Genomic DNA, 24,168 nt, shown 5'->3' with positions numbered 1-24,168 from the left:
ACTGTTCATCTCACTACTTTTCATTTGCTTTTTTTTCTATCCCACTCTAGTTTTGGCAAGCAGTCTGGAGGAAAGCGAGGATGCGAATGTATCATTTTGGAACCTTCAGAAATGATTGTGGTAAGACAGATTTTTTTCATATGTATATTTAAATCTATTGCTGGTTTCAGCAAATTCTTTCTATTTTACAGCAGAAAGCTTATTGTAGAGTATTCTATGAAATTGCAGTAAAATTGCCTTGATTTCAATTATACCTATGGCTGCTCTTGTAACAGCAGTAGCTATGTAAATTTAATCTAGATGGGTAAATGATGATGATGATTAGGTCATTCTTTCTAAAATTATGCTTACTTGAGTTTCAAAAGCCTACCAGTCATGGCTGAGCTGAGCATTCCTGAGCCAGGCTATGTCAGCTTTCTATCTTGAATATTTTATTTACGCCCCCATTCCCCATTTCATGGCTTTTACTGGTCATGTCTGGGTGGAAAAATGTTCTTCCTCCAAGCCTTTGCAATGCCACATAGTGTGAAGGCTTGTAGGTAGAAGGAACATGAGAGCCAAGCTTGAAGGGTAAGACTTGTCACCATCCTTAATGTCCAGGATTCCTTCTGCTTCTTGAGAATGCTTACTGATACACTGCCAAGTGCATATATAGATGCATATATATGTGCTTGGAGAGTGCAGCTTTGTCCTTCCCAGGTTGTTGTACACATGCTGTGAGCAGCTGGAATATTAGGATTGCTTTTCCATTGTGAAGACTGATGTTGTATCCCAGCAGTGTGCCTGGGGACACAGGCAGATCTGTTCCAACTTCCACTTTAGATGTTTTTTAATGGAGCTGAAACAAAGCTGTTGTGCTCACAACCCACCTGTCTGTTAATCAGAATCCAGTCTCCAGACTGCTATTGATTTAGGTGCCTAGATCTAGAATACAATAATATTAAAACTAATATTTGACAGTGTCTCTTACTGAGCATGTAAATATTCAGCTTTCACAAAATACTTGTTTCTCATAGTGCATTACCAGCTGGGATGTCAGCAGTGTCCTTGTCCACTTGCTGTCCTTTGTGCAGTTTTGCTCTGTGCAGTGTCAGTCTGACTGCTGGTGGGCTCTGATAGCATTAGTAATGTGCTCTGTGCTGCAGCATGTATGCTGCGGTCTGCCATGTAATGCAGGTTAAAAGTGCAGGAAACCTGTCTTCATGCTCTGGAGTGAAACAGTTAATTTGTTATATTCCAAATTGTCCAGTCTCTTTGCAAAGCTGGAATTCTGGGGGGAAGATTTATGCCTGAAGGAATGCCACGGGACTATTTGGGTGGCAATGTGTACCGTCATGTCATGGGAGTGCCCCAGGCCCTCTGGTTTGCATTTGCTGCTTTGCATTTTTACTTTTTAATTGCAGCTGCCAAGGATCTGGTGTGCTGGACTGAGCATCTGGTATACTGTGTGCCTGAGTGCTGTGCCTGGGCTGAGCTGAGTCCTGCACCTCAGTGCTCCTACAGCAGTGACAAACACTCAGCCTGTCATATCTATTACTAGGTATTGGGGAAAAGCTCTTTCTGTAAGGATGGGGAGGCCCTGGCACAGGTGGTCCAGAGAGGCTGTGGCTGCCCCATGCCTGGAGGTGTTCAAGACAAGGTTGGATGGGGCTTGGAACAGCCTGGTCTAGTGAAAGACTAGACCAGTCTGGTCTGGCTGGTGGCTTGACTCACTGCAAGTGCATTTGTAAGTTTACATGAAAAATATTTAATGGGCAAAGGAAATCTTAAGAAATACCTACATCCTTCTTTGGTCATATCACCATTGCAATTAAAAAAATTAATGAAGATAGAAGTAAAAGAGGAGCTTCTGTGCAATGTGCGCTTCCAGAGAGAAACTGACCCTATTGAAATATTTATTCAGGAAACCAGTGTTGCATGTGTGACTTGAGTAGGCACAACTGTGATGTGTTTTCACGGGAACACAGTATCACAGTAGCTGGGGAAGCCAGCATTGGCTATGTCAGCAGCCTCACACACTGCTGGGTGTTCCTGGAGACAAAGGCACAGCCCAGGCAGCTGTTGGCTCTGTTCTAAATCTCTTGAATTGTCTGTAATTGTGATTAAACACCAGTGAAAGACACTTGAAAATATCTTACATCCTTCTCTAGAACTTCAGTATAATTTTCCAGTAGGAAAACCAGAGAATTAAAAGTGCAGAGTAGTTGCCTCATTATATTTATGATCATATTTTACAGGTAAATGTAGCTAAAGGTACTATTAGCTGTATTTTCTAGCAAGCACTTCAAATAGTGTGAGAAAAAAGCATCAGTGTGGTGACATGCACCTTACTAATGATCTTCACAGACACAAAGTATACTTGAGTTTCAGTTCCCTGATTAACTCTTATTAATTTATCTTAAATCTTTTATTTTCTCTAGTTCTTAATTTATAACATACTAATTATAACATTACTAATACATAATGAATATTTCTCTTCAAGGAAAAGTCTTAGTTAGCTACTTTAATGGAGTTAAAGAACTCTATCATTTCTTGCTGGTGACAGATTTTTTTGAGTGTTTCCTTCTCTCCCGTCATTTTAGAATGTAAATCAGTTTTGTAGTGGGAATCCTCTGGGTACAGACCCATTTTAAAGGCCATAGTATGTGGTCAAGTTAATGAGAATAACAGTTAGTGTGTGAATGGGCATTATAACTCATATTTTTGGAGGTTGAGTATTGAATTAATAATTTCCCCATTTATCATTTAAGAAGATGGCCCAGAATTGCAGCATATCTTGGTGTATTGAAGTGTCATTATTGTTGTTCCTTGGTGCTTTTATTTTCTTGTTCAGATCTAAGCATTCGATTTCAGAAGAGCAGTGTGACATTTGCAGGTAGAAAATATTTCATTGCTGGTTTCAGCTAGAGTGAAACAGGGCAATCCTATGGTTCTCCTTGATTTCTGTGTGGCAGCCAGTGCCTGGGTGAAGCTGGTTGTGTGGGAGCATCCTGCTGCTGCCAGTGTTTGAAATTAATAAAGAACACCTTTTGATTGGGATATGGCCAGTTAATGTGCTGTTCCAGACTTCTTGGCGCAAGAGCACAAATCTCCTGTTCTCCTGATGAGGAGCAGCTGAGGGAGCTGGGGGTGCTCAGCCTGGAGAAAAGGGAACCTCATCACTCTCTACAACTCCCTGACAGGAGGTTGTAGCCAGGTGGAGATCAGCCTCTTCTCCCAGGTAAGAAAGGATAGAACAAGAGGAAATGGCCTCAAGTTGCGCCAAGGGAGGTTTAGATTGGATATTAGGGAAATTTTCTTCATAGAAAGGGTCAAGTCCTAGCACAGGCTGCCCAGGGCAGTGGTGGAGTCACCATCCCTGGAAGGATTTCATGGACTTGTAGATGTGACATTTGGGGATATGGTTTAGTGGTGGGCCTGGCAGGGCTTAGGGCCATGGTTGGACACAATGATCTTTTGAGTCCTTTTCCAACCTTAACAATTCTATGATACTGTATTGAAAATGGAATAATGGGAAGCAGTCTGTGGAGGAATTCAGCTTTTCTGATTTCTTTTTTTGACAATATTATGATGTGAGCTTCATTCTCCTTTTCTAACTTTTCTAACTCTTGTATCTTTAACCCATGTTACTAATATATGATTTGTCTATGGAATCAAGAATAACCCACAAGACAAGCTCAGCTGCTTGCACCTTCCTTTGACCTTAGACAGACTGTAGGTGTTAGGAAAAAGTGATGTGGAAGCTACATGTGATCATGCTTTTGTGATGGTGTAGTTTGGTTACTTTCCTGTTTCTGTCTGTTAAGTCTTTCTGGGTTTCATTTCTTTGTATCTTTTGGATTTTAAGATAATTTACCTGATTATGTGAAGTGAGAGCTGTGTAAGATCATACAGAGGTTCTTCTGTTCCTGTAGTATAGTCTTAATGTTTAGGATTTTCCAGTGAAATTTAGAGAAAAAAAAATTAAATATAAGCCATTGAAGACAGTAGAAACTTCTGTGTAGTAAATACATTGCCTGCTGCAGCCTATTTGCATGCATGTCTGCCCTGTTTCCTGCTGGGATGTATTTTTCCAAAACATCAAAAGGAAATGGGAAAGGATGAGACTGCTTTTTACAGGAAAAAAAGAATTGTAGCTATTGAGATAAAAGGTTTCAAGTTGGCTTTTACTAACAAGATAAATTTACCTAATCTTTAATGCTTAGTCAGAAATAGTATTTAACATCAAGATATGAATCAAGTTCCAGCCATTTCTCTATAATCCACTGCAAGCGATTAAAAGGCAGTGTGACCTAGGTGAAGTAGCCATTTATAAAAAGCTGGAATATTTAAAGTTGTTTAGCTATGATGGGTGCTAAAAATAAATTACACTTTTAAAAATTACACTACTAAAAATAGGATATAATTCAATATTTCTGCCAGATTGTAAATACACAAAAAATGGTAATTCCTATGTTGAAGATAAACTTGAAATGAGCAGTGCCTGTAACTCCTTCATGATACGTGGGTGCAGAAGGCTTTCTACTGATGAGTGACATTGTTTAGAGGAGATGTGTGCCTTTTTTACTTTTTTTTAAAATATGCTATTTCCCGGAAGGAAACTGTGGCCTCTGGCTCATTGTAATAAGGCACTTCTGAGATCTGCAGCACTGGTTCTCCGAAACTACCACGCTTGTTTTCTTCAGAGAAGTTTAGCTGCCCTGAACTTATGTTTGTTCCTTCCACATGAACTTCATACGGCTCCATCAGCTGTCAGTGCTATGGAAAAACTGGATGTTTAACCAGGAGCCTGAACATGTGTTTCAGGTGGAGAACTCTAAAGACAATGAGGAAAACATCTTGCAAAGAGAAGTCCCACTCCGGCAGTCCCGTCGCAGGTATAGGAAGATCAACCTGAGGGGTGAGCGTCAGACCATCACGGACAATGTGGATTCCAGCAGCTACATGTTGGTGAGTTTGCTCTCCCTTGGCCCATCTCCTTGGCACTGTGATGTCTGCATGGCTGGCTGGAATGTTCTTTTGGAGACAAAACTGGTGAAGTGAAATAGTCCATGCTTGCCATTTTTGAGAACACTTTTTTCGTGTTGAGGGGCAGTGAAGTGGTTTGCATTGGAGCACCGTAGGTGGAAGTGAAGGTAGTAATTGGAAAAGATGGGTTTTTTTGGGTTTAGGGATCTTCAGCTGAGCACTATGAATAAATCTTAACATGCTCATTGGACAGAGAAATGGTCTTTCATCAGTTTCTGTTGGTTTTACCTGGAGTTCTTTTGGTAAGATGTAGGAATTGGTGGGTTCATTTTTTTTTTCCTTAATAAAGTTGAACTGCGGTTTAGAGATGAGTTGTTGCAAATGCAGGTCAACACAGCATTAATGCTCTTGTACTTGGTTATGTTTACGTGCTTAAAAACAGTGTAGTGGTCGTTTGAGCATCAAAAAGAATAGCAACTCATCTGCTAGTCTTAAATAGCAGCAGAGACTATAAACTCTGCACTGTGGGAAGGCACGTACCTCTGTGGTTTCAGGGCTGCAAAGCATATATGGAAGTTTTTCTTCACCATTATTTTTCAAACTTCCTGCTTGGTGACAGGATATATGTGATCTAGACAAATAATTTAATTGAAAAGAATTGTTTTGGATAACTCGATCTGCTTTGGAAATCAAAGGTCAAAACCAGTACTAGCATTGAATTGCAAGCCTGGAATAGTATTCATGCTCAGAAGAGAAAAAAAACTACTTCTCCCCCTTTTCTCCCCATCTTCCTTTTCATCTCCCCAAAGGAGATACATTCTTAGTTGATAGGCTTCAAAACACCTGATGTGTGCAGTCAGACATGAGCTTACAATTTATGTAAACTGATGTTTTTTTCTGCATGTTGGTAGCAGTTGGGTTGCAGGTGGTGATTTTAGGTCCTGCACAGCATTGCTGTGTCTGTGACTGGAAGAAAATATGCTGCTTGAAGTTTAACATCCTCTGCCATCTCATTTCTAGAACTGTCACAGATGCTGGATTTTATCATTAGTAAGATATTAAATTAGTTATTGAAGAAATGAGAAGTTGGACCCTCACACTCTGGACTCTCATGTTCCTAAAGCTTTATTAGGAATTAAATTCCAATCTGTGTATGACACAATCTATCTCTGTCTCTTTGGTGTTTGTGACAGTGAATAAGCACACAGATAATAATTCTCAGGTTTCATTGCTAAGAGTAGGAGAATCCCAGGAACAGCTGATGCTGTTGCTACCTATGCAGCTTGCCTGGAGGGCTGCGTGAGAAGGGACTTGGCATCTTTGTGGTGAGAAAGAACAAGTTTCACGGCTTCTTGAGTGATTTCAGAGGCTGTCAGTTATTGCTACGAGGAGTCAGTGTGGTACACTCACAGGACTGTGGTTTGTCTACAGATGATGTCCTCACTAAGATTTTTCTTCAAGTTGGTTTATTTTTCTTCGTGTTGATTTATTTCATTGTTACCAGCAATACAGAGCACCTGTGCCTGTAGTTGCTTGTTGCAAACCTGATGGCTTCCTCAGATTTGGCAGGGGGGAAATATATACACATACATGAGGCATTTGATAGAAAATTGTATAAACTTCTTAAATCAACAGCACATTCCTAAATCTGCTTTTATGTCTGTTAATTAGGAATATATGAGTCCTGCAACACTAGGTATTTTCCTGGATGAGTGCTGAGTAGCAAAGACTAAACAAACACCTCTCTGCTACCAAATCTCCAAGATTCTGGGTTTTCAGCAGTCTGAACTGAAATACTAATCCTTGCTTTGTAGACTGTAAGGCCCTAATTGGAAAATGTCACACTCCGAGTACTTAAGATAGCAAAAAATAATTTGTAACGCAACAGGTGACTAAGGAATCAAAACACGATAACAAGCTGCCTGTGTGACAAGTAAGGAGAAGTTTGGTTATATTTTTCGATATTCCATTATAAACTAGTAAAGTAATAAATTTATTTTACGTGTGGTTAGTTCCATACCTGTATGAATGTGCTCATACATTGGTTTCCAGTGATCTTGACAAACAGATTTCATGGTGTAACCTTTTAGGTAATACATGAGAGAAGGGTAGGATCATAGAATGGTTTGAGTTGGAAGGGACCTTAAGATCATCTAGTTCCAGCTCTGCTATAGGCATGGGATCAGGATAAGGAGGAGGGTAAGTCAAACTTCCATTTTACAGGAACTTGCAATAAGGTTTCTGCCAGAGTGGGAAAAGTGTTTACAAACTCTCCAGCAGATTTCCTGTCAGGCATAATGCTAATGAATGAGCACAGAGTTGTATTTCACTCCCTAGCCTATTGCTGAGTGCTCTGTGACAGATGCTGAATGCAGCCTCATGGAGCTTTTGTGAGTCCTGTGTGCTTGGGGAGGGCTTGGACCTTTCCAGCCTCCACATGGACTCCAGTCCATCTCCCGTGGTTGATGTTGGAATGCTCAGTATGACACCATTTAAGTTTTTACATGCCTAATCCCTCATGTGCAAGTAGTTTTCTGCTTTCTAAAGAAAACTCAGATCCTTTACATAATGAAATTCAGTATTCTCTTAATACAACTAGGATTATTTCCTTAAATACAAGATTTCTTGGGCTTGCTTTTAAGGGGAATTATCTGTGTGATCTCCATTAACCTTAGAATGCAAATCTCTGCGCATTAAATATACTGTGATTATGAATTAGATTAATTCATGTTTTGTAGAACATTACCTATTGGATTGTGACATGAGCTAACATCTACTTCTCACATGGAGTACTTCTTGTTAGTGCTGGAACTTGTTCTGCAGAAATATCTGATTGGCCACAAAACCAAGATTTATATGCAGATACTTTAAATAATATTTTAAATTATTACTTTTAAATGTTATATCCTTGAAGCTCTTCTTTTCTCTTATGCCTCTTAATTAAGTAAAAGAGTTCTAGTTCTTGATTTAACTGTGTATCTTCAGAATAGTTGACATTCTAATTATTATGGGTATCTTAAATTTCTTCCATCCCTGCTTTCCCTCAAATGAGCTAATGTTAAAAATGGGTCATCTGCTTGGTTTCTTTGGTGAAGGTGTTACCATTTAGATTTCTTTGCTGGATTTTTGTGGTTCATAGAACAGTGTTATTTCACAAGGTTGTCTGCAGAATTACCTGTTTGTGGTTCAAGTTTTTATTGTTTGTTTTGTTTTGTTTTCCTTACAGTTTAATGCAGTGAACAGTGTTCTTTCTTTTCCCTGAGAGTGACAGTTTCCCTGTCTCTATCTTCAAAGTGCACAGTGGTGTGATTTTGCCAGCACTGCACTGGTGGGTTGGTGAGCAGGCTGGGCTCTCCTCCAGATCCGGTGTGCCCAAGCTGTGTTGAGCTGCTGCTGATGCTGAGGATTCTTCTCCTCTATAGTACAGCAGGCTAACCAGATCCCAAGGACAATAGTGTATTTCAGTGTTTTTCCAGGATACACAATAGCACTGCTGCCTGTGAAGGGCTGGAGGAGGTGGCTCTGTCACAGTGGGTCACATGTGAGGCCACAGCCCGAGTATGTCTGGCTGTCAGTCTGCCTGGGGCAGGTCTGAGCATCCCCATAAATACGTCAGATCTCTTCATCCCTGCACATTTCTGACCTTTTCCATGTTTGTCTCTCAGTAATTCTGCATCTTGCACATCACCTGTGCAGTAACATCCTGACTGTTGCAGGGGGAGAAAGTGACACTGGCCGCATTTGCCAAAACTCTAAATCAAAATGAACAGACTAGGAAGAAATGTGCCATTGGTGTTAATTACAGCTGTTGCTTCAGATTTGATTTGTTAGCATGATTGCATATCTTCATGGCGATAAGCATCCAGCCAGGAGCTGGGGCCATTGCAGCAGGGCAGCATCACAATGGAGACAAGTGAGTCATTTCTTTTTTTAGTCTACTTCTCAACCCAATCAATAATGCAGCCGTGTTTTATGATTATAAAAGAAGTAATAATACAACTGTGTATTTTACATACAGAAAAAGTAATTGTGATCATCTCTGTTAAACTGTATCCCAGACTTTTGTGGTCATGCAGTAGCAGATTGCAAAACTGCAGCCAGAATAACAGCAAGTGACTTTTAAATGATAAGATGCTTTAAAAAAAATAATTATAATTCTAGTGCTTTAAAAAAATTTAATTGCTGTTTTGATCTTGGATCAAGTAATAAGAAAGTAAACAGTTTAATTATTTATCTTCACAGTTAAAAAATAAAACCCGAGATAGTAAGTTTTTGCATTTATCTTTCTGACACTGTTCAATTCAAACAGGGTCTAACCTGTAAACTCAAATCTTTTTTTCATTTCGGTAAAATTTTTCTAATTCATGTTTATGGTCAGTAATTTGAGGTTGTGTCTGCCCCATCCCTGGAAGTGTTCAAGGCCTTGTTTGATGGGGCTTGGAGCAAGCTGGGATAATGGAAGGTATTCTTTCCCGTGAGAGAGGCTTGGGACTGATTATTTTCTAAGGTCCCTTCCAGGCCAAACCATTCTGTGATTCTGTGAATCAAAAGAAAATTCAGGTTTTGCTGAAATCCATGGGACTTGCTGTGCACTTAGAGGATACATAAATTAATGTTGTCATTTTTTCTTTGGAGGTGTTGTGTGATACAAAGAGATAATGCAGGTTCCTTCTTCCTGAGGCTGTTTTTTAACAACATAGAGGATTTTCTCTAGTCTCAATCTTTAATTTTGCATGGGCTAGGTGGGATCCCAGCTGTCAGGTGCTCAGGAGCAGGCATGTGTCTAGGTTCTGGAGCATGTGTCAGGCACCTTGTGAGGGACAGGACCTTGGGAAAGCCCACAAATGCTGTCCCTGTTTGCAGCTCTTCTGAACTCTTGCAGTTTTATGTATTTCTTCTGTGATCAAAAGAAGCAGCATCTGCAGCGTGTTCGCTTCCTGTGTGGGCCCCTGTGGGTTCGGTTTGTCATGGACCGCACACAAAGGGCACGTGGGTGTGGATCCGGCACTGTCTGGTGGAGGAGAGGAGATGGACATGGATGTAGCCCCCTGCTTTCTGGAAAGTTACTATTAGGCTGGGCTTTGGGGGTGAGGGAGAAGGTTGTGAATCAAGTAGGGGTTAAGCAGCTCTGTTAATGAATGGTATAGAGGTGTCTGCTTCCCAGGCCGGACATTGGGGAAGGATCTGCAGCATGAGTCTTCATGAGGAGCAGCCAAGGGAGCTGGCAGGGCTCAGCCTGGAGTAAAGGAGGTTGAAAGGACCATATCATGCTCTACAACCAACTCCCTGACAGGAGGCTGGAACCACGAGGGTTTGATTTACCTGCTTGAACCATGCAGGTAACAAGCGATGGAATAAGTGGAAACAGCGTCAGGTTGAGCCAGGGACATTTTAGGTTGGATATTGGGAAAAATTTCACCATAGAAAGGGTTGTAAAGCATTGAAACAGGCTGCTCAGAGCAGTGTTGGAATCGCCATCCCTGGAAGTGTAAAAAAACTCTGTGGGTATGGCAATGAGGGCTTGGTGAAAGTGCTGGTGCTGCTGGATTGATGGTTGAACTTCCTGATCTTGTAGGTGTTCTCCAGCCTTAACGATACTGTGATTGTATGATTCTACTGCTTCACTGGTGGAGCTGGGAACAACCTTTGGCAGGGTCCCACTGGCATCTAGCATGGGAACCTGTGCTCAGCATCTTGAACTTGCCCTGGTCTTTCGAGCTGTCCTCGGGCACTTACATCTGCTTTTGTAAGCAAGGGGAGAATTGCCAAATGCATGTTCTCTCATACTTACATATTGATTTTGCCTGCTCATTTTGTCAGCAGTGTTACTTTCAAGGGCTCCTTGAAAGTCTGCCACTGGTTATGGTGGTCATTAGCAAAACACCAATCCTCAAAGTGTGCTGTGCATTAAAAATCTTCCTAGGAATTTCCATAGACCACTTGTGTTTCCCAGTCCAATTAATGAGCGCTTGTAGTTTCAAGTGAGTGCTAACTTCAATAGGCTGCACAGAAAGTACAAAAATACTTAATGAAAATACTGCCCTTTGGTTAAAATCTTTTTTTTCAGATGAATTTTTTTTTAAACTAACAATGTAATGCAACATGTCAACCCCAATTTATTCATAATGAAAGTGGTTGTTTTTCAGACCTTATTTTCAGGAGTTATCCTCAAGATTTTTGGGACTTGACAAGCAGGTTATGTGTAAACTATGACTTACAGGAATCACCTCCGTTTGGAGGTGATGTGCAGCTGTGTAACAGCAGTTTAAGAATGATGCACAAATGAAACTACATCAGACTGAAACTCAGGAGGGTTTATTTTAAGCAAACATCTGTACTTACTGAAGTCTGGCTACTGTCAATAGTTTGCAGCCCTTCTCGTAGCCCCGAGGAGAGCTTGTGGTGGGGGGTGATGCCACAGTGTTGGGATGAGGCATTTTTTCTGCTGCAGGACACATGGACAGACATTGTCCTGCCCTACCAGCCTGTGGCTTTGGTCCTGGAACAAGGTACTGAGCTGCTGTTAAGGAGAGCTACTCTCTGAGGCTGGTAATAGCACCCATCTTCTCTCTCTTCAAGGCCACGTTGAACAAGGCTTGGAGCAACCTGTTCTAGTGGAATGTGTCCCTGCCCATGGTAGGATGGCTGGAACAAGATGAGCTTTAAGGTCTCTCACAACCTCTTCTATGATTCTTGCCTCAAATACTTGTTTTTGAACCTTTCTCCGTGTTGAGTAAGTTTAGCACTCAGCTGTACATCTGTCTGTTCCCTCGCAGGTGTTGGGGTGATGATGGGACCCCTGACCCCAGGGTCATCCCACAGCAAGTTGCCCTCCCCTTGCTCAGCAGAACAGCAGAACTGCACTCATTTATGATAATTCAAGAAAAACTTATGGATATTTTTACACTAATTTCTTACTTCCAGTCCAAACACATCAGCCTTTTTACCTGGTGAGCACTTTCACCAGGAAGCCTGGAACTGTTTGGAAGCAGATCCAGAACACAGTCTGTCATTTGCAGGGAAACCATCCCACTCTGTTGACTGGGATCAATCTAGAGAGTTGCTCAAATCTTGACCTCATCTGGTGCTGACAGTACTGTGGGAGGGATGTACTCTTGTGGCAGAAAAACCTTACAAAACTTCAAAATATTTTGCAAATTGCCACCACAAGAAGTAAAAATTCACTCACTACTGTGCTGTTCACACAATAACCAGTTATCTGTTTCTTTCTCCTTTTAACACATAGACAAATTTACACCATGGTGGAAATTAACTCAGTTCCTTGGAAAATGCCTGAGAAAATATTTTATGTAGCATGTTCAGAGAGTTAATATCTGTTTTGATGGACCCTAAGGGTTTGGGTGGCAGTTCCAAAATCATTAATTTTTTATAAGCAACCTCTTATGCAAACTCAGTGGAGAATGATGTGTGAGGGTTGTGCCCACTGCTCATACTGTGTTGTGTCCCTTGGGCATTGATGGTAAAAGATGCTCTGCACCAGTGAGATGTTTTGTTCATTTTGGTGGCTTAAAAATCTTTTGTGTATGAGTTGCAGTTGTTTTTCTGATCCTTGTTTTTAACATTATTGTTTCAGTCTCTTGAAATGACATATTAGGTGGCTCCTTGTAGGAATCTGACAGTAGCCAGCAAGCTGGTCTCCCTGTGTGCAGGGAGATGGTATCATGCCTGGACCTGTTTTTTATTTTCTGTCTTCCATCTGGGCTATTTCTGTCCAATATGCTCTATTCAAATATAACAGTCTAGTTGTAGTCTCACTTGTAGCCAACTCAGTCTTTCACTGAGGTTTAGGTTTCTCCTGCCTTAGAGAAAAGTAGTCGTTTGAAGGGTTATTTTGTATGTTAGCCTTGTAAAGTTGTAAGTTGGAGTTGTTGGATTGAATGTCACATAGCACTGAAGGATTTCTTTAAAGGTCTGTGATGGTGTTGTCTTTAACTTTGTGTTCAAGGTAAAATGGATTGCTGACTTAGAATATGGAAGTTCACATCAACTCAGTCTTGTTCTTTGTAAGCCTCATGGACCAGATTAGAGATGGAGAATATCCTGAGCAATTTTCAATAAAAATCACCATCAGAAAATGTCAGTGCATAATTAAAAGCATTTGGATGCTCTGTTTTCCTTGGAAAAACTTGGCATGAAAACCACATAGCTAGATGAGTGTCTTTGGTTTTGGCATAGAAGTGATTACTATCTAATGACATTTAACAGCATTTGCAGTTTTATATTTGATATGTGGCATCTTTCTTAATAGTGAAATATCTGACAGATAAAATACTGGACTAAATGGGATCATCATTGTATCTTGATTTGTCATTGTTCCTTACCTCGTTCTTGCAAGTCAGACTGGCTTTTTGTTGCTGAGTATTAATGGGTTTTGTTCTTATGTGATGAAGTTTCTAGCTGGAGGTAAAGTAGCCACAATACTTGTATTATGATTTTGATTTTGTTTCCTTTAAAGTTTGGTTAGCAGTTGTGGTTTATCAACTTGGAGTGCTGGTATGGCATCTGGCTCACCCCTTGCTTTATCTGTTAGATCAATTCAAACTGGATGCACTGACCACTAATAAATGAGAGTGGATGGTTCAAAGTTTCCCTTGCTTAGGAGAGAAATTTTGGTAGGAGTCAAATCCCTCCCCCCTTCCCACTGGAGGCTTCCAGTTTGGTGTTAATCTTGAAGCAAAAAGACAAAAGAAATGCTGAAAGTGGCATTTTCATGACTTTTTAAACCTCGTCTGTGGACTTAATGCATTATTCTCAAGGTTGTTTAATCAGAAGGCTTTTTCTTGTGAAAGGTACTTTATGTACTTTAGCTACCTAAAGTAGCTAAATAGACTCAATTTACTTGGTTTAACCTGAGATGCTGTTTTGAATAACTGAGGGAAGAAATAGTGTTATTTTGTATGGATTTTTGTATTAACTTTTGTGGAGTGAAAAAAAAAAATATATACACCTTTATGGGCTTTGCAAATGGGAGACCCCACCTGTCTTCCTGGGTCACTGTGAGCTGAGGAAATCACAGCCAGGTCCATTTTAGGTTTGGGAGGTGATGTCAGATTTGAGACTAAATTGAGGTTATGCTTAATGAGCAAAATCAAAAATCTGTTTGGGAAATTCTGCTGTGGGATATTAGCTATTCTGTCTTTTCTGTGTCTCTGAGTGGATTCAGTCCCCCAGACTGACCTTTTTGGGGTTGGTATCCACACCTTTTCATCACCAGGGATTTTTGGATTGCAGACCTTTCCAGACTTCCCCACCCCTTGCTGAAATGAGATGTCAGGAAGGAAGGGAGGAGCATGGTATGAATCATTTCAGTTCAAACCGTTGAAAGGAACTTTATTTGTTTGAGTCCATAGCAAAGGGGCTTCCCCCTTCCTCAGCACTGCCGTCATCCCTGTTTGTGATGCGGATCATGCTCTGCCCGGTTCTGCAGAGTGCGTGCGTGACACAGAGCTGCAGGAGAGAGAGCTGTAATTTATAAACCTATTATAAGCCATATAAATCTGAATTGTTGCAAATAGAAGATGACCTTTCCCTGCTTAACACAGCAGCTGAAAAAAGAGTCAGGGTGGTGTGAAAGCAGTGGAGAAATTCAATCCATGGTGCCTTTTCATTGTTCCTCCTGTGTTGCTGGTGCTATATTTAGAAGCTTACATCACTTAAGGGATGATGACAGTCTCTGCCCTCCCCCTCCTGCTCTCCCCCTGCTCTCCCGTGCTTCTTCCCTTAGGATGGATCATGTTTTCATACTACATATAAGTCCTACAGGTCTTTGGGTAGGATTTTTCCACAGCCTTTTAGTAAGTGCTACCGTGGAAAGCGACATGTGTAAGGATGCAGTAGCACCACAGAATGTCACCCTGAAATGGAACAGGAGCTTCTGGTGCTGCTTTCACTGCCCCTCCTTCCTAAAAGAGTCAGGAACAGGGTGGAGGTTGTATGTTTTTTCCTATTTTTTGCTGAGAAGCCCTAATGAGGGGCTGACCGTGCCACTAGAATACAATGAGTTATTTTTGGTGTTTAAGTTCAGAGGTGGGGAGACCCTTTGAGCAGCATGGCAGTGATGCTGAATCCAGTGAGCTGTGCCAGAATGGCAGGGTCTGCAGCGGGCTCTGCCTTCTCCACCCCTCGCTCCCTATCGCCTGTCTGTCCACAAATATATAAAGTACTCAAATCTATGGAAATAACCTCTTGATGCAGGTGCCCTTAATGTTAAAATATTTCTGCATTATGCTGCTATGTTTGGCAATTTCCACTCGGAAAACTCTATTAAAATGAATTATTTTAGCCTGAAACATCTTTGCCTGAGTGTGTGCAGTGACAGATCACCTTCTGAGCAGCGGTTGCCTTCCCCAGCCCCCAGCTGGGCTTGAAGTCAGGATGTGACGGGAGCTGCTGCCCTAGAAATGGGGGGGCAAGGGAAGGTGCCTGTTCATGTCTGAGCACTGCGGGATGCAGTGTGGCAGGGACAGTGTGCCAGCGCCTGCCTGGCTCTGAGGACAAAAGGACGGAAGTCCTTAAGCCCAGCTCACAGCCCCAGGCCCCTCGGCCAGCAGCTTCTGCCTCCTCAGCCAGGGTTGTGATGGCTTTGAGACCGTCACTGTCTTCCCCGCTGGAATTGCACAATGGGCTTTTCTTCCTTTGATTGATCAGGGAAAAGTCCTGCTGCTTGTGGGGTACCTTCTGCCAGCAGCTGCCGGTGCTTCATGCCTGTGCAAGGCTTGCATTTGTGGTGTCCTTAAACAAGGGAAGACTCTAATCCTGCCTAACTGAATGTGCATTTAAATTATGAAAGGCTTTACTATCCTTTTAAAAACATCCCATTTTTCAGTGACTTACTCTGGTTAGACAATTAGAACTTGCAGATTTGGTTAACAGTCTGGAGGATTCAGGTAGCATTATGGGAGGATAAAGAGAATGATGCAGAGAAATCTATGGAGTTGTATTTCAGCATGGTAAATCAGTTTTAAGGAACAAAGACTCCCTTTAATACAGTGATTGTATACTGTTTTTTCCTTAAGATCTTCTTAAAACTTGGATGCTGGCTTAAAATGTGACTGGTGATTTTCTGTTTGTGATTCTGCTCAATACTGTAGCTCTTTTCAAGTATTTCAATTGTGATCACTACCAAGCCTTCGTATCAGATTTTTTTTTTCATCTCTGAGTTGCTCTAGTTTTGAGATTTGTTATTAAACAGATGATTTATAAAAAACTTAAGCGCTGTGCTGCAGGGAGCTGGGGCTGCAGAGAGGCATGTGTTAAAATAAATAAATGAAAGCAGAAAGGAGTGGGGGGATGCCCCAAAAGCTGGGGTGTGGAAGTAGGTCAGGTTTTCCCCCCACCCGGGGCTGGGCGGGCCGGCTGCGCAGCGTGGGCTGCAGCCCCCCGGGACCCTTGCAGCCGCCACGCTCATTGGCGGCACGGCCACAGGGATGATGTCATCTGCACTTGAAGGCAAAACTAGGAGGAAATAGAATTTTGTTCCCATTATTGAGCTGGTGTTTACAGTAGTTGCAGAATATGGCATCTGCGACAAAATCTGTGCTGGATCGGGTTTGTCACACAATGCAGCAGGATGAATCTGGGAGGTGGAGATCTGCCTGTATCAGGGGCAGGCAGGCAGGGAGAGGGCTTTTTCAGCTGCATGGGTTCTTTTCTCCTGGATATATATTGTGATTATGCTAACCATAATGCAGGTAACACCACATGGAAGTATTTGGGTGTTCATTGCTGCTGAGCATTTATGACTGTAGCATTATGGACACTTAAGATGCTTCTAAATACAATTTTATGAATTATTAGAAAAGAGGCAATACAGTCATGTGTAAGATGAAGCTCACATATCTAGCCTATTGTTTAGTATTGAAAAAGCAGTAAAAGAAACAGCTCTTTGTGTAGCTGTGTAGTGCTTTGTAAAAATCTAAAGTAGTTAGATTGCTTTCAGCTTTTAGAAATCAAATAGACTGTTTTTGCAAAAAATTGCAAGTGCAGGATTGAAGTTCAGATTGTCCTTTATGTTTAAATACAAATTAAACAAATTAAAGTAATATTTGTGGACCCCAGTTCGTTTATTATTGTTGTTGTTTGATAAGAGGTTGAGTAAATTCAGACATTGATGCCAGTCTTTTCCTTTTAGGATGGTTTTGGAAGGCACCAGGGGAAGGTCATTCATGGTTGACATCCTAAGTGTTGGACTTGGTGACCCTTGTATGTCTCTTTCAACTCCAGATATTCTATGTTTCTGTGATAATTTGGGTTATATACTGGGAAGAATTCAGCTCCTGGATGACTGCTGAGGAGTTTTTGGCGTGAGATCAAGAGCAGTGCCCTGTTGGTACAACTTAGCTTCAAAAAATGTGAAAATCTCCTTCCATCTTGGCACAGTAGATGAAAAAGAGCTTTCTGTGGATTGCTCAAACTGCATGATTCAATATTCAAAAATAAGCAAGCAAACAAGACAAAAAAGGTGCTTTTGGCCCTTGGTACCAGCAGGCCCCCTTTGCCAGCTCCATTTGCACACAGGAGGTAAAACCATTGTGGAGTAGTTTTGATTTGGAGAAATACCCTCAAGTCTGATGTGGCATCAAAAATTCTTTCCAAAAAGAGGAAAGCAGTGAGTTCCCCTTCTTGCAGATGAAGTAAATTATCCAGAGACCAGAATTATGACTTTAACAGAACCAGCACCCCTTGCCTGTTTCCTCCTACCTTTCCTCCCTTGCATAGTAGCAGAAGTCATTTGCCTTCTAGGATCCAAAAGCATCATGGCTGACCTGGCTCAAAGGTGTGGGATCTGAGATCCCTCCTTGGAGCATCTCTTCAGCATACTGGGCTACCATCCAAGACTGAGCTCCTTTCAAATACATCAGTTTTTAGTTGCAAAAAGAGATTATAGAACTAAATTGACTACTGCAGAATTGAGGCAAATTGGGTTGGAAATGGAATTGGTCTTGATTGAGCAGGGAAAAGAGCCCCACCCCCCAAAACTTCTAAAATGTTTCAAACCCATTAAAATTGAGGATTATAAACCTCACTTTTTAATAAATTTACTTCTCATTCTGGATAAAATCTCTGTATTGTGTAGGATGAGATAAAAATATTGAGTCTCTAGTATGACACATTTATAAAAGCATATTTTTTTTTATTGTGAGCCGATGATGTGTGTATCTGTGTGCATGTGGATGGCTACAGATATTTATTTTACTTATTTCTAAATTTGAATTCAGAGATTAAAATAATCGACCTAAATGCTGCTGAAAGTGTTAGTAGATACATGGGATTAATTAAAAAAAAGAACTATTTAGAAAAAGGAAAATAATCGGAGTTACAGCACATCCCTGAATATATATAAATTTATATAAAAATGGATGCGAAGCAGGGTGTTTGCTGAGCAGTTGTACTGATATGTGTGTTTATATTAGGTCAGTGAAGATGCTCTGTCGGCTGCATCTGCAGATCCAGTAGCCAATTGATCTAATGCAGTTTCTAAAGGCTTTCTATACAGGTGATGTCATCCTTTTAGCTCCGTTCCCCTCCCACTCTCTTTCCTCCTTATTAGATATTTCATCTTGCTGCGGAGCATCCAATCGATGGGAGCTTCTCCTGAGGGAGCTGCTGAGAAGCAAGCAAAGATAGTAGGAATTAGGACTCCAGCAGTCAGCCTTGCTGTAGCTATGGATGTCCTGTTTCGTTTGGCATTACAGAAATGTTTTAATTGGAAAAGCTAGGTGTGGATTAGTCGTGCTATCTGACTGATGCATTAGAATACTAAGCGACACTGCAGAGTTGTAAACGGCATTTAAAAAAAGAAGGAGGGGGGGGGAAAAAGAAAAGAGGGTTTGTATTGCAGAGGCTTTTAATACGTTCCACAGTGCAAACCTGTTAGAGCATATATCCTGGAGCTACAGTCTGGATGCGAATTCAATTTCTGCAGTTATGATGGACACGAGTATAAAGAAGAAACTTTAATATCCCAGGGTGTGGGATTCCTGGATCACCTAAAATGCTGAAGAACCTTTGCAAAATTTCAACTACGATATTACTATGAAGTTTCTGAAAATGGACCCGAAGTTAAGCCACTTCTAAATGCATTCTAGAAGAGAAAAAAATTTTGAAGAATTCATACCTTGCTTTTGAATGTATTGTTGCTTTATCCTGCAGTTCTAATCTATTTCTGAATTCATTCGATTTAAGCAGCACTTTTTAGGTGCATGCCTCTTGCCTGGAGAAACGGATGGATATTTGTATTTGAGAAGCTAGGAAACATTTTGATTTGAATTTATGTGCTTGTTAAAACTGGAACATTTTTATAGGAATTGCTGCTGCTGCTAACTCCCTGCAATACTGAAAACTCCTCAATCTAGTGGAAGCTGTAATTGAATTCAGTGTGAAATCCAAGCCTGAGAAGTTGCATATATTGTACATTGCTGCTTTATGATTTTTAAAGAGAAAGCAGAAAGGATTTTTCTCATTTTTTCCCCCTGTGGCTTTTATTTGAGAAAGAAAACTTTTTTTTCTCAGCCTAAGAAATGGCTTTTCTTGTTCGATGTTACGCCAACTGCCTACAGCCCTGGGCCTCCAAAGTAAGTAAGATTTTGTCTGTGCTGTATTTCTGTGACATGTATTGACAGCCCTGGTGCTGGCTGTATGTTCCCTTCTCATCCCAGCAGCATGCTGGATTGAAGGTAGTGGAATCCTGGCTATGCATGAACTATTCTTGTAGAATTATTTCTAAACGGTGGGGGGGGAAACCTAGAAGTCATGGAATTCTTTTATATCCCAATAGCTTAAAAATTACTGGCAAGTATAAAAAAAAAAAATTGCTTATGAAATGTGTTAAGCTTGTTTTTTAGCCTATAAATATGAAGTGTATATGGAGCCTGTAAATATTATTTAAGTGTAACATTTTTATAACTGCTGGCATATTTTGCTAACTTGAAAATACTGATATCCAAACCCACTGATGTTTTAATTTTCAAGCTGTGTGGAGCTGTACTTCTTGTTTCCTTTGTGCAACAGCATGGAATTGGTTAATTATTTAGCTGAACTATGTAATTATAATTAGCTTTAAAGGACGCAAATTATTTTTTGTGTCTGAGAACACAGTATTTCTGTGAAATTGGGGAGGGGTGTTTCTTTTAAATGGCATAATGAAAGCTAGAATGTTCGAGCAAACTCACCTTTGAGATAAAAGCCTTTAAAGAAATTAAAAATACAATATTTATGAGACTCTTACTGTTTGGTATGCTCAGTCAGAAAAATTAGCTGAGTTTCTGGTATTTTATTAAGGCTACTACCAAGAAGTAGTCACTTAAGACATAGAACTTGCCTTATAAATCTAGGGCCAGGCATATATTCATTATTATTTCTTTATTATAATTTAATATTTACTGGGTAGAAAAAAGACTATGCAACTTTTTGGTGTTTGGAGGCAGTGGGCAAAAGCCTTGTGCTCATGGCAGCATGAGATACAGCATTGACTTTGGAGCAGGACATCACTGTTGACTTTGGTCCCAAAAAGTTTAGAGCCTCAATGACATGATGGTGTGTGTGTTGAGGCACAGGGAGAAGCCAGCTGGATGTGTGGAGTCCCTGTCCAGCCTGATTTTCTCTGGTTGGTTTTTATGTCTGGTGTAATGTAAAGAAAAGCTCGTGGTGTATGGGGGCGCAAGCTCTGGGCTGTGGGGATTCCCTGTGTGGATGCCAAAACCAGCGTGGAATTGTGTGGGTGGATGTGTGGCTGAATTTTGGCTGTTTCATGTGTGCTGAGTCCACCCCATCACCAGGTGAAGTGGAGCTGCAGGTAGTTGTGGTCTTGGAGGGTGGCTGGGCACTGTGTGTTCACACAGGTAATTGTGGCTCCTCACGTTGGAGCTCCTGCTGGCAAATCCTGGCCTGTTTGTATTACCATCCATGCCCCAGTGTAAATATGGACTCTTTCTTCCCTTCCTGCTCTGCAGACTTTAATTATGGATGGCCAAGTTTACTTAAGCTTGACTTACCTGCACTGACCTTATTAAGGTTTGAATGTTGTAATACTGCTTAAAAACTAGGAATGCTTTAGTCACCTTGGTGCTTCAGCTGGGATTGCACTCTCCACAGAGTTTGGGCTGAAGTGAGAAACCACAAAAAAGCCTGTGCTCAAAAAAAGGCTTCATAAGGGTAAAATAACAATATAAATAAAAGTTTTTTGACCCCTGTGTCAGCTCTGTGGACAATATCCAGTGGATTTCTGCTCTGCCAGCCAAGCCGTTTATTCACTAAGTTAAATGATATAAAATGTTAGGAAGAGGAAAGTTTGTTTTTTCTTTCTTTTTTTAAAATGGCTTATGAGAAACCATTAACTGCTTTTGCATTCCAGTCCATAGCTAACAGTTCCTTACCTTTAAAGACACTAAAGACACAGTACTTTTATTCCTTTCTGAAAAAACCCACAAGCCCCCCAAAACTAATGTAGTCCCCCCAACTTTTGAAGGGATCTGAGGAGAAGTGTGCATAGGATTAAGCAAACTGATGAGCTGAATCAGATCCGAATTTATTACATTTTGGTTTCAGCTGAGCTGTGTACTAAAAATCTGTTTCTATGACAAGTGTTTTATAATAATACATAATACAGCAAAATAAGTCATGTTAGAATTTTAAATATGTAAGTTTGTTACTTGAAAATGTCAAGTATTTTGTGATACTGTTTTGAAACTAGAACTTAGTTTTATGTAGATCTGTGCCAAAATTGTTCTAATCAGTTGATTTTAAGCTGGTGTAGGACAGTAGTTTGAAAATGGGCTGTTGACTCTGTTGTAATTACAGGTGTTCTGGATGTGACAGTGGGTTGAATCAGAGCAAGATGAAGTCATATTTCTTATGACTAATCATAAACGTAGGCTTTTGTGAATCTGGAACACTTCTGAAGGTTAACCTTAGCCTTGGGAGGTTAATTAGTGTGGCTATGGAGGAACAGAAGCCAGCTTTAGGAGCTCTGTGGGCACCTGGAGGCATTCTCCAAGTACTGGTGTCCACACCAGTTTCCATAGCACACACTGGTTAGTGCTGCACTCACCCTCATCCTCCAGAGCCTCCATGGCTTTTGGTTTCCAAAAGTAAAGGTGCAGAGTAGACTTGTGTGAAGCAATCAATGCATTCTATTTCCCTGCATGAAGAGCTGTAAAAGGAGGATGAACAGAGGGAGAGAACAGCGAACGTGTTTCTGCAGTGCCCTTTCAGCCAGGTTCTTGTGGAGGTCAGTGTATTTCTCAGGACTCTGCTGGTAATTGGAAACATGTCCAAGAGAAATCATCACCCTCTCCTTGGCAGGAAGAGATGCTGGCTGTTCTCTGCTGGTTGTGTCTGGAGGAACCAGTAGAGGGGCAGAACTGCACATTTTAAGGGATGGTGTCTACCCTGGGCACTGTGCCCTTTCTGCAAAGATAGACTGTGGAAGATGAGATGAATAGATGCAGGCATTTGTAAGGAAACTGGTGAGGATGATGAGCAGTAAGGAGCATAGTGCAGTGATCCAAGCCATGCCAGCTGTGGAGCCACTCTGGCTCTGGAAGATGATGAGGGAAGATGGAGGACTTTGCATTGCGTTTGTGGAGATCTCTTTCCACAGGCTGGTTGTGTTGGCAAGGACGAGAGACATTCAACTTACATTAAATAAAACTCCTGTGATGCCAGTACAGTATTTTAAAGCAAAAATTCACAAGCATCTCAGTAAGATTGTCTTTGTTATTCTGATCATAACTTTGTTCAGTTTTCTGTGATGCTCTTTGTGGTATATTAACTATAACTGTGCTATGAAGTCATTATGAAGGAGAGCTCTAAATGATTTAGATGTTCTTCTAGAGGGTTCTTCTGTAATAGAAATTTTATGCACATAAAGAATTTTCCAAGCCTGGAACCCCCAGTTACTGTGTTTGTGAAGCATGAGGGTCTGGTGGGAGGAGTGTGGAGTGATTGGATAATGTTTCTATAGAGGATATTTAAAATGGATGCTTTTTGAGATAATATACTTTTCATGGAAGAGTTTTTGAATTAACATTTAAGCTTTTAATTTTTTTTTTCCTGAAGCAAAATAGTTTAATTCAAGATCCCAGGTGCATGTGAAACTTACCTTATGGCAGTAGATGGTAATTTATTTTCTCTAGGCTTCTGTGCTCTTCTCTTTCTGCTGTTTAGATAAAAATCTAATAATGTGAAGCATAATAATGATACATTTGCTCTGTAAAAGTTTGGGTTAGAGCAGAAGACCTGGAGTAATTTTTCAGTCCCATTCCTATTTCTGGTGTTGTCTCAGAGGGATGTGGTACAATTTTTGGTTATTCATAACTAAAATCAGTGTAACCTCATCTTCTGATTCGAAAGGCATCAGTTTGATCTTCAGGATCTTGAGTTGAAACCTTCATGCAATTACATTTTTAATTTCAGTTCCTTAGAAGAAAAACAGAGCTTTGATAGTGTGTCCTTCATTTGATTCAATGTCATCCTTTGCTAACATGTTTACATGGAAAGTAGCCCCAGTAGTGTGAATTAAAATGTTTTCAGAGCAAATAGAGTAACAGATCCTTTGCTTTATTTTTTCTGTCAGTCTTTCTCTTTCCCTTGGTTGTACCTCTCCCACCAGTATCTCTGTCTGTGCCTGTAGCTTCCAGCCCAGCTTTCAGTATTGCAGAGCTGGGCCCTGTCATCCTTCAGTGTGATTGCTCTCTGAGCTCCTCTCCTGGCTCCTCATGGCTCTCTTCCCTCCTGGGAACTTTGTGTTGCAAGGTTCAGCCCTCTTTGGCATTTCTGGAGTTTCAGCCAGCTCCTCAGAGTATTCATGGTCTCTCCTACCCTATGTTTTCTGATCCCTTTCCCCTTCATCCACTGCTCAGAAGGATTGTTTTGTTTCCCTTCATTACTTGTAGGAGCCTGGTACTGGTTCCTCTGTACTGTGATCCCTGAGCACTTGGAGAGGGAGGACTTGGACTGACAAAGGACAATTTTTCTTACACTTAGATACAAGGTTTAACTGTTTTCTGTAACCATTTGCAGGATATCTTTTGTAAAACTTCTTAATTGCATTTTTTTTTGCATGATAGTTTAAGATAAAAAAGGTTTAGTATGAGCTATGTGGCCATTTACTCCAGAAAACTTAGATTTCTTATACTCTGCTGTTTCATATGTTACAGTTAAGTGCCAGTATACATTGTG

General features: G+C 40.8%; 1 protein-coding gene across 28 annotated transcripts in view; it reads left to right on the top strand.

The window, feature by feature from the left end:
• RAPGEF6 (Rap guanine nucleotide exchange factor 6) overlaps positions 1-24,168 on the top strand; it is a 123,113-nt gene that overhangs the window by 42,093 nt on the left and 56,852 nt on the right. For 26 of the 28 annotated variants that reach the window (XR_015276679.1, XR_015276681.1, XR_015276680.1 and 23 more), the window contains 2 exons: positions 51-120; positions 4,807-4,950. Coding sequence is in view for 24 of the 28 variants with exons in the window: in XM_086851612.1 (XP_086707738.1) it covers positions 51-120; positions 4,807-4,950 (214 nt within the window). In the remaining 4 variants the exon portion in view is untranslated. Of the gene's footprint in view, positions 1-50; positions 121-4,806; positions 4,951-18,827; positions 19,563-24,168 lie in introns of those variants that run through there. The other 2 variants (XM_086851624.1, XM_023936087.2) reach the window with 2 other exon arrangements.

Source organism: Cyanistes caeruleus, chromosome 15 (assembly GCF_971803275.1).
Source record: "Cyanistes caeruleus chromosome 15, bCyaCae1.hap1.1, whole genome shotgun sequence".
Lineage (NCBI taxonomy): Eukaryota > Metazoa > Chordata > Aves > Passeriformes > Paridae > Cyanistes > Cyanistes caeruleus.
The sequence above is the reverse complement of the archived record's forward strand: the minus strand, read 5'-3'. Positions and strand labels throughout refer to the sequence as shown.